The sequence below is a fragment of the Spodoptera frugiperda genome, chromosome 28, assembly GCF_023101765.2.
Source record: "Spodoptera frugiperda isolate SF20-4 chromosome 28, AGI-APGP_CSIRO_Sfru_2.0, whole genome shotgun sequence".
Lineage (NCBI taxonomy): Eukaryota > Metazoa > Arthropoda > Insecta > Lepidoptera > Noctuidae > Spodoptera > Spodoptera frugiperda.
Window position 1 is genome coordinate 10,958,633 of NC_064239.1, and position 11,630 is coordinate 10,970,262.

Consider the following 11,630-nt stretch of genomic DNA (forward strand, 5'->3'; position numbering starts at 1 on the left):
AAATTATAACACTATTAGGAATCTTATTTCTTGAGTAGGCACCATTGCTGGGTGTTGATTTTTTAAATGAAATGACTTTTTACATCGGAATTTTTGGTAATTGTCGAGCTTAAATTGACACAAAAATAATCAATAAGTCACTATAAAAAATGTTTACAAGTACGGTATTTAAACCATCACTAAAATTTAATTATTAGCCGTGTAAATTAATGATTATTAACATTATTTTTCTTTTGTTACAGCTAAGCATCAAAGAAACAGTGCAAGAGACGCCACCTGAATGACAAAGACATAATTTCTTGCATATTTTACTTCTATGCAGATTTTTTCATTTCATTTTAAATGAAGACTTAAAGCGTCTTACAAAATATAAAAGTGTGATATTAGATTAAGTAATTAGTTATAAGTGTTATCTATTTAAGTTATATTTATGATTTACTTATTTAGAATTTAAAATTAGGGAGATAAAAACTGAATTTTTGGGGGCTTTTTTATTAAATAGATTTTTTTGTAAGTGTAAATATTTTTTTCGATTATAATATAATGGTTTCATGGACTTTTTGGGGGGTGTAAAGTTTTTTTGAATTAATTTTTTTAGTAATTTGGTGTGAAAATAAGCGAAATTAATATCCTGATATTATTACTTATGGCCTTTAGTTTCATAGATATAACGTAGCATAAATATATTATTGTTATTTATTATCATAAATAATGATTTACAAAATTATTCATTAAGCATTAAGAAAACATTCGAATATAAAACTCGAATGAATTTAAAAAACGATCTATATGATATTTATCTGAGCGATATTTATCATATAAAAAGCTGTTTTATAATATTGTTAATATTATTTACGTTTTCTCGATTTACCGTAAAATAGAATGAATGAAATTCGAGGGGTGAATAGACCTAGATTCCGAGTGGATAGGTTGCTTATGGGCAGACGTGCTCCATCGTAGGCCGCATCATCACTTACTATCAGGTGAGATAGTGGCCAAACGTCGACCCATTAAATGTAAAAAAAATACAGAATGAATAAAATGTTGGCAAAATGTTCTAACATCTATTCACCCCACTCTTGTGTCTTTCACCCTTTGAATTTTATTCACCCCGTTTTACCGTATTTCACAGAGTTTTGGCACAATATCGGAATAACTACATAGTGTTATGTAGAAATAATTATGTAAATAATAGTATATAAGGGCTTAGGTATAATATACCTACATTGAGTATGTATATTGTGATTTCATCTCCGTCCGTTTCTCTGTAAATATATTCTAAGGATGCTATCATGCAACGAATTATTAAATTATGAATATTATTTATATTTTTTGGATAAGTATTTGAATAAATAAATTACTATAAATTAATTTGAATTTTATTTAATTTGAGTTAAATCCCAATCTCAATACACATAGTAATTACATTGAACAGCAAATATCAATAAATAAATATAGACAGGATTCTTGTTACATTTGTTACAAATGTTGTGTAAATAATTTTTCTACACAAAAGAAAAATAATCAACAAAATGGATAACAAAGTTAAAAATTCTATGGAGATTCTCACACAAATCTAATGCAGAGCATTATACAAAATTTAACACCCATCTTACAGTCATTTTTTCACCTGAATTGAAACACAATCCCTAAGTTCAATAAAGTAAGATTCGTATTTATTATTACTATAGATTTTCCTAAACCTAAACGATATCACAAAACATTCAATAAATAAATACAATACAATTTTATTGACTACACAAGCACTCGCATTGGTCAATAAACATTTTGAAGAGGCGTAACAACGCACTATAAGTGACAAACTACCAATCAGTAGTACAAAGATGACACAATGACTGTCGATGTCCAACCAATAACATTAAGTTACACTTTCTAGCCCACGACAGGGCAGAAATGTCTATACAGACCCATATTACTTGACTTTGTTTTGTGAGTCATTTCTCAAATAGTAGCCAAATCAATCAACAAACCCTTTGTTTGAAATTCGCTCTTAAGACTACTGGGCTTAAAGACTACCTAATATTACATATTGGTGTATCTTTGGACTCCATAAAACCTCATAAAAGTCATCACACGTACATCATGACTTCCTCTCATCCGGCCCCATCGCAGTCATGTCACAGCAGCGTGAAGCCAGCAAATCTAATCGCAATTTAAAACGTACCTTTATATTTAGAAGTCTCTCGAAGCGAGTAGGCGTTATACACGCAAGCCCTCGACTGATTTGCATAAAACAACTCCAGTAGACTGTATTAAGACTTAATTGTTGCTGCCGCTGAGTGTCCGTGCGTTGTGGGACGCTACATGCACTGCAGACTCGATAAAAGCCAAACCAACATTTCATTGGCGAGGAAATTCAATGTAGAACGTTATTTATTGGTAGATTTTATTGTTACGATTTTATTTCGTTTTTTGTGATGAATCATTGTGTGGATAATCAGCATTGTAGTCTGTTGATGTTCATCGTAGATATAGAATGAGTGAGTGAGCGAACGCGAATACTTGAATTGTGCATAATTAAAAAAGTTGTCGTTCCAAATTGTATATATAACTTGTTACTAAGCGTTTTAGATTTTCAACTTAAAATTAAATTAAACTAGATTAAATAAAATCGAATTTAATTAATCGGCTTAACTGGCTTAAGCATACACTTCTAGGCAACTTTGTATCAATGAATCAAGATAAAGAGTCGCCGCCGTACATACTTTGGGAAACCCTGGCTTAAATAATTTAAGAACCACCTGCAATTTAATCAACAAAATATTAAGCAATAAAGAATGAAGTACTATTGACAACGCCTCTAATTTACACCGTCTGTTCCTCGCGTCGCAGATAGCCTAAAAAACCTAATTGCAAAACTAGTAGAATCTCAATTAATTATATAAATTGGATGGTAATATAAAATGCTTTACATAACTTGGTCCAGTAAATAGTGGCTGACATAATCATTTTAACTTTCACCGCGTCAAAACTAATAAATTAAACTTATTGATTTATTTATAACGATTCTCTAATGACGATGATAAATGCTATTGACTTGAGATGTTCAGTTTTCGTGGATTTATACAGCGTGCTTTTGTTTTTGGGAATCGAATAATTTAATTATTGTTACCATGGTTTCATCCGATATTATTTCAACAGTCGAGGATGGTTAGCAGGATTTTTATTAAAATTGGAGATTTCATAATCGATCTTCGTCTTCCGTCTTAAGATAAAGGTTTTCAGCAGCTGTTTGTTTCAGCAGTATATCTGAACGTATACAACATTAAAAATTGGGATGAAAGAGCGCACTCCTATAAAAAAACCCTTCTGCAACTACACCTATGTTGCGGGCGTGCATTAGCAATCTGTCTATTCATTTCTATTGCCAAAAAATATATTTCCGAAGAACTAACTAACTATAAAATTAAATATTGATTATTAAGTATGTATGACATTAAAATTCAATTTACACCCGATACTGGAACCGATCAATTCATATGCATTGAAAACATCAACAGCAATCGGTCAGCAACTATGTAATTTTACACGATATTGCATCTATAAACGTGGCCATTTATAAAACCCATGCTAATGTAGGCATTATGAATGTGGAGTACCCTTATACGCCCACTAGTCACTTGAATCAGTAGTAAGTTCTCAATGTGATAGTGGGCGAACTCATTGCCATTTGAATTTGCAATCTTGAGCTATAACCGATTTTTTGTGCAAAAGAAAATTACTCTAGCATGTGTGTTTGAGATCTTAGAGCGTAGTAATTTATTGAGGTTGTGTAAACAAATTGATAAAAATATATTATAATACATTTAGTATACTAGGAATTTTGTAAGGTAGAAGTTTAATAAGGTAAGGGAAGATTGGGAAGGGGGGTGGGTGTTTGGACCTCCGGTAACTTCAAACAAATAATCACAACACAACCGTTGTTTCACGTTGGTTTGCTGTGAGGTCGTGGTATCACTCCGGTCGAGCCGACTCAAACGGGCCGAAGCATGGCTCTCCCACACTTCATTTATTGAACTTTAACAGTACATGATCAAAACCCCTCTAATAATAATAGTTCTTACCATATAACTATAGATTAATCCAACAAGACACATCAATCAGTAACATTATAAATCTTGTAGGATGATACAATTATTAAGTTATAGTGCCGGGTGGTCCATTGCCTATTGCACCCATTAGACCACCAAAACGTTTGGCCCCAGTAAACGATCACGATCAATGTTAAATTAAACTACTTCTTATTAACTATTAGAACAATATAATTTGAAAGTTCGCTTCATACTGTGTGGGTTGGTATATCAAAGTGATGAATAGTTTTTGTTCGAAATATCATATTGTTAAAATCTATTTTGTATGAGATTTTTGGCTTATCGGTAAATAATTATAGTGCTGAAGTTGGACTTTGGTAATCTATCTTTCGATGATTAAGAGGAGTGATGATGAACAAACCACATAAGGCAAGTCAATTGCCTCTGCTACCTAAAAAGATACAGCCTTGAGGCGCCGGTGGATAAGAAACACCGATATAGGATAACTACCGCAAAAAGATTCGACGCCAAATTTTGATGACTGACCAATAGCACTAATATTTTAAACTGAGATTATGTCTACTGTTATATATTTTTTACCTATTATAATACTAATTTTCAATAATTAGAATTGTGTAGCAATAGATCAGGTAATTCTGGCAACAATAGAGGAAAACGGTTCTCTTTGTTTTAGCTTAAAAAACGATGGGACGTCAAATGTCGGTCTTGATAGACTGAAACGATTACTGTTCTTTACATCAATCACATGCTTTTTACTGTTAAATATTGTATCAACGCCGACAAATCTCTTATAAAAACTTCATAGCGGAACAGACAGTTTTTTTTAAACCTTTTGGTGGAACCATAGTTGCGAAACTTGTGCAAGCAGAGACTTTTTCCGAAAATTCCGTTTCACTTTTTACCGTACCGAACCGAACCTAAGATGATCATTAGAAGTATTGCATTCACTATACAAACGGTGATTACAAAAAGCTCGATTAAACTAACAATTGAGATAGGCGCGGCCGTACAATGCCATAGATCGCGCGACGGGAGTCGGTGTACCCACTACTTCAATACACCAACCTGAAGAGACCTGATATTTAGAGGTGAGCGTGACCAATTAAAGGTCAAGAGATACTGGATTGTATACAGTCCTATCGGCTGCACAAAAAATCTAATAAAGCTGAAGCAAAATAGAAGATGTTTGGATCAATATGGAGTGTTGTTCCGAACAAACTGCGTTGTCATAGACCGTAATCGAGGTGAGACGGTGGCGGCTTTGTGTTCGGCCGTCATCGGCTTTTTGTAGCACTATCTGATGAGTATTGCTCCCATTTTGGTCGACAAAAAACTGATCGGTCGCCACAACAATCGAAGTGATGTGCACCTACTATGGGAGGGTATGGACACGGTAGTGCGCTGTGTTATGTGGTTTGGTGGCCTTTCGGTAACTGGCCAATCGATTCTTATGAATTTTTATGAAAGGAAACAAAGTAATGTACCACATCCGCAGATATTTTGTAAGTTCGTGTTCAAGTTTTTATCGTTTACTTCGTTTGTTTCATGGTTTTCAAAATCGGACGTGTCGATCGGTAACACAGGTAAAGTAATACTTTAATTATTAAACTAAACCTGACTTTTCTTTAAATATTATGTTGTATGGTAGAGGAAATGCTATAATAAAATAATAGATCAAACATTATTACTTTTTGTAAAACAACTACGTCACTAAACAAACGTTAACTAAACATTAGTACCTTAAAATATCAGAAATTAAATAACAAAATCCATATTCAAATCACCATAAACGATTAGCGGAGTGTTAATTGAGGAAGCTTTGGAGCCATCAGATGATTTAAAAGCAGTCGTTTTGCTCACTCGGATCGAGTCCTTAATAATCCCGATTAAACTTACGACCGCTGCTTGAATTAATCGATAATTGTTCATAAATCATCGATGTTCGATTTGCACAAAGCAGCATCAGGGTGCGAAGATATAAATTTATCGTTCGAGAATAATACGGAGGATAGCGTGCTTAAGGTACATAAGTTGGGAATGAACTGCAATCTTTGTTTATGATGTTGGCACGAGAACCGGGCTCGGTAGGCCATAGGGACCTAATTGTGTGACTTATTCATGCGTTGAGGCGAGCTAGTAGCGAAGCTGTATCTTCGTTTGTGTTTTGTTACAACTGTCATGTTTAGTGCCTTGTAAGGGTAGAAGAAAAAGCTTATCAATTGATTTATCTATTTATCTGTGGGTGATTTAAATAGTAACTCATATTATCTGAACTAGTTCTTTAGGGTGGTTAGTTTAGATGCAGTTTTTTTTTTAGTTTAAAAAGGACTGATGTCCTTTTTCGTAATATCAAGGTCAGCTCAATTCAAACTTTTATAGTATATTTTAATACTTTATAATATTCTTTAACATTCAAAATTCCTTCCTGGTCTATTTGAAATAAACAATTGAATTTGACTTTGAAAGCCTTTGATTAAAATAAAGTAAGACAAAATGAAATTGAAGTCCAGAATTCCCTTAGATACTTATTAGATATCTCAAATTACATAGCTTAAGCATAACATAACTATGATAGCTCTATTTCACGGACCATTTATTCCCAATCACATAATTTTTCTCAGAGGTGGAGAAGTTATCAATTTCAAATGGAAATATACAAACAAAATTACTTCCGATCCAAATATTAACACTGAACAAACAAATCTGAGTACAATACGAATCATTATTGACGAGGTAGATCAATATTATTGGAACCACAAGCAAACACGATAGAGGTGTAATTTCATCTAATGCTGAAACAAAAACTATTACGTCTGACCATCGCCACATCGCGCCAATCATTCCAGCACTGTTCCAATAGGGATGTGGGGATTTTTAAAGAGATTTTCTATTTTGTTTTCAAAGTTTTTAATCGTTACTTAATTTTTCCTTAGTTATTTCGATTGTTATTAGTGAAAAAAATAATTTTATATTTGAACTGTACCCAAGAAAGACCAAAGAACTGTTTGACTGCAGAACTCTTTTTGTTTTGCTTAAGCGTATGCACTAAACGAAGTTATAAGGCACCTACACAGATGACCAACAAACAGACAATGTTTGGCTTTGACGTTCAAAAGTGCCTTCCTGGTCTACATTTTGACTTTATTTTGGTGTAGACAATGACATCTGTAATGGATGTACAAAAGTTTATTATATTATAATTACACAGTTAGTGACAATCACAGTAACACACAGCAGTAATATAGTTCAAACAATAATCTAGGTACAAGGTAGGGCGCCGCGCGACGCAGTCGCGCGCGCATGTGCTTTCACTACGGGCGTGTAGGGCCGACTGGCGACGTGAGGAGCGGTGGGAACGCCGCGGCTTGCGTTAGCGCGCGAAGCGCGTAACCGACGCGTCGGATGATATTCTCGTTATAACACAGCACGTAAACGACGCGACGGATGATATTCTCGCTACACACTCCCCCTCTAGTTCGGACATAGCGCCCTCGCGTTCGGACTAGCATCGAATTTACGGGGTCGACCACGCTTGCGCTTCTCACGAACCGGAGACACGATGTCGCCGACGAATGGCGTTAAGTGTGACACATGGTACCGTCCAATGTGTTCAGCTCGCGTAAGTCCCTCGATAACATAAGTGGTGGGACTTACCACTTCCCGAATACGATACGGGCCGTCTCTCCTAGGGATGAACTTCGCGGTTTGTCCACGGCCTGCGTCGTTCATACTCTGCGTCTTTAGGAGGACAAGGTCACCTACCTTATAATCCGGAGGCGTACGTCTACCTTCATCAGCATACTTCTTCCTGATGGACTGGGCCTGCTCATGGACATCCCTGGCATCTAGAAGCGCTGTCGACAACCTACGAAGGTAAGGCGTAATACTCGGTACGAAATTATCGTTATCCACGATGGCTTTCATATCAGCTACGACGTCAGATGGTGCGCGCAGCTCCCTTCCGAAGGTAAGAAAAGCCGGGGAAGATCCCGTACTCGCTGTCACGGCTGAATTCATCGCAAACCTTATAGCTGCGAGATGGCGATCCCAAGAGGCGTGGTCCTTCCCCACCAGAATTGCCAACTGGGGTTTGAGGTCCCGGTTCTTGCGTTCAACGGGGTTGCTTTCCGGGTGGTACAACGGCGTCAAAGACTGTTTGATACCCATCACGTGACATGCCTGTTGCATCACCTCAGCTACGAACTGAACTCCGTTGTCGCTGACCATCCTACGCGGGACTCCAAACCTCAAGAAGACTTCGCCGATTAAAATCTCAGCGCACTCTACGCTGGTGGCGGTCTCCAACGCAAACAACTCAACCCAGTGAGTACACACGTCCTCTATAATAAGAATCCAACGGTTACCTTTAGCCGTCTTCGGCAAAGGTCCAAACAAATCTACTGACACGACCTCGAACCGGCGAGTCGCAGCAGGCGTCTGCAGTAGTCCTGCAGGCTTCTTGTTGTCTGCTTTATAACGCTGACAAGCAGCACAACGTCTAACATAGTCAGCAACGAAGGTTCTCATACCTACCCAAAAGTAGCGAGCTCTGATGCGCTGCAGGGTTCTCTCAACACCGAAATGACCTGCGGTGGGAGCGTCATGGAAGTCAGCAAGGATGCCCTCTCTTTCATGACTCGGTACCACGAGACAGGCGGAGTCAGCGTCGTCAGCCTCGGGTGCACACCGATACAATACTCCATCAGACATCAGATAACCTCGTTCTGACCAGCCCCTCCCCCTAGACGGATCGGAGTCCTCCAGATCCTCTACGATCGTCTTCAGCTCGGGGTCTTTGAGCTGGTTATCACGTACGTCGGCAGGTGCCCTGTGCGGTATATCTACAGTCACTAAGCATACCTCGCATCCACCTGGGTCCTTTTCACAGCAGGCGGGGCGGCTTAGCGCGTCTGCGATCACGTTCACCTTACCGGGGGTGTACTGTATCTGTAAGTTATAAGCCTGAAGGGTCAATGCCCACCTTGCCAAACGGCCACTGGGGGACTTCAAACTCATCAACCAACGCAAGGGTTGATGATCGGACTTAACGATGACCTCTGACCCTTCGATGTAGCCCCTGAATTTAGTCACCGCCCAGACCACAGCTAGTGCCTCCCTTTCCGTGGTGGTATAGTTGCGCTCAGCTGGTAACAGCAACCGACTGGCGTACTCCACAGGCCTCTCGTCAGGGCCCTCCCCTGCATCAGAACTGCTCCGAGACAGTAACCACTACTGTCGGTATTAAGAGAGAAGGGCTTACCTTCGTCGGCTTGACGGAGTATGGGCGCGGTGACCAGGAGTCTCTTGATGTGCTCGAACGCAGCCTGCTGCTCCTCATGCCACCTCCACGAGCTATTCTTCTTGAGAAGGTCAGTTAAAGGCTTCGCGACAGCGGCGTAATTCGGCACAAATCGCCGGAACCAGCTTGACGTAGCTAAGAAACCTTTAAGCTGCCTCTCGTTCTTCGGGGCAGGCATGTCAGCTATGGCTGAGGTCTTCTCCGGGTCTACCTGCAAACCACCGGGTACAATAATGTGCCCCAGGAACCGCACCGAATCACAGGCAAAACAACTTTTCTTGCGGTTAACACGCAGATTAAATTTATCCAGCCTATCGAAGACTGCCTCCAGATCCTCGAGGTGTTGTTCGAAGGTGGGTGACAGAACAATCAGGTCATCTAGGTAGCCTAGGATACTTACCGATCTACCACCACCTCGGGGGTCTGAGGACGTCACAGCGCCGTCACTGGTCTCGAGTGTCCGCGCTGGTACAACCAGGTTCGACCGGAACCGGTCGATCAGTCTCTGGAACGTGGCACCGGAGTTGCGCAATCCCATGGGCATTCTCTTAAACCTGTAGGTGCCAGAGGGCGTAACAAACGCGGTCTTGTCGCGGTCCTCCTCCGCAACACTTACCTGGAAATAGCCAGAATGAAGGTCGAGCGTTGACATGTAGGCGGTGGTCTTCGCGGCATGAAGAACGTCTTCTATGCGCGGCAGTGGGTACCGGTCAGGCTCCGTCACAGCATTGAGCTTGCGGTAATCCACACATAACCGGACGCCACCGTCTTTCTTCTTCACCAACACTACGTTCGCGGCCCACGGCGACTCACACTCCTCTATAACGTCTGCTCGCAGCAGCTTCTCGAGCTCACCGTCCAGCAGCTGCTTCTTACCTGCCGACATCCGGTAGGGTGGTGAGGCGGTAGGCTCCTGCCTCTCGCCTACTCGAATGTGGTGAGTAGCGTAAGATGTAGCTGGTCCCTCGGTGGCGAAGCGCGCAGCCTTAGATATTATAAGCTGGTTGAGCTGCGTCCTCTGAGCAGGTGACAGCTTAGATCCCTCGTTTTCTCTCAGTGCCAGGCCGGTGGTGTTAACCTGCATCAGCTCTGCGTCACTGGTGGACATAAGACTGTAAGAGCGCACAAAGGGTACCTTCACCTTTGTGGAATCTGAAAATACCAACAACCACGTTGAAGGTCAAGCAAAATACCAGATTTCGTAATAAAATCTTGTCCGAGAAGCGTCCTATTCTCCGCCCCTGGTATAACAATAAATGTTGTAGGTACAATACGTCCCCGTACTACAACATTCGTATCGCACAACAACACGTCACGTGTATGTTGGGTCCCGTCGGCCAACCCTATCGTGCGGCGGGCCGATGTAAAACTAGTCCCGTTCTTTAACAAAATAGCATACAAACCGGGGCTAGCTAAGCTTTCGGTAGCGCCGGTATCAAGCACAGCGACACCTAATAACGAAGCCACTTCAATATTTATCGTCGGCTGCGACGTGGAGGAATCGTGTGTATAAGCACTTTGGAAACTTACCTTCCCGTCGGCGGCCGCGGCTGGTGCATCTTCCTTGCACTTGCCTTTACAAGTGGGACATTTCGACCGAATAACGCCTTCACGACCGCAACCATAACAAGCTAACTCATTACCTTTCGACTTACACTCGTCCATCGTGTGTCCGAAACGTTTGCAGCGTGCACAGCGTGGTCTAACACGTTTAGAAGTCGCGCTACTACTATCTATGTTCGAACTAGAGTCGGACGTAGTCGTTTGAGGGTTAACATTTTTCACCGCAGCCGTTTGCGGGTTAATATTTTTACCGGTCGAGGTTGAAGGGTTATCTTTATCACGTAAATTCGTGTTCGCGGTATTATTGTTGTGAGACGATGTACTAGATTGGTTCGCTTCGCCCAGCATCTCCTCTACGTACCTAGCTCTCTCAAGTAGACAGTCGACACTACTTACGCTATCACGCGGAACACGTTTACGGATTCTACGGTGTAACAGGCCATACACTATATCGAGTTGCATTTGTTCTGATAAAGGATATGGTAACCGCGAAATGTTAGCACGCACACGCGAAATATATACGTCGGCACTTTCACTTTGTTGTTCTGTCGCGAATATGTCGCGTAAGACCCTGTGGGCTGGGCGCGCCGCGCCGTACATGAAGCGCAGCCGGCGTAACGCGTCGTCCCAGCTCTCCACCGTAGGTCGCACTCCTCGCCACCACACGGCGGCGTCTCCGGTCAGCAGCATCGGCA

The 11,630-nt window shown here is 40.7% G+C and overlaps 1 protein-coding gene across 1 annotated transcript in view; it reads left to right on the forward strand.

Moving 5' to 3' along the window:
* Positions 1-1,371, forward strand: part of LOC118265287 (zinc finger and SCAN domain-containing protein 21) — a 79,815-nt gene extending 78,444 nt beyond the window's left edge. Inside the window, exon 7 of the mRNA XM_035578096.2 lies at positions 243-1,371. Within this exon, the coding sequence (XP_035433989.1) occupies positions 243-280 (38 nt within the window). The 3' untranslated portion in view covers positions 281-1,371. The remainder of the gene's footprint in view (positions 1-242) is intronic.
* Positions 1,372-11,630: the final 10,259 nt, after the last annotated feature.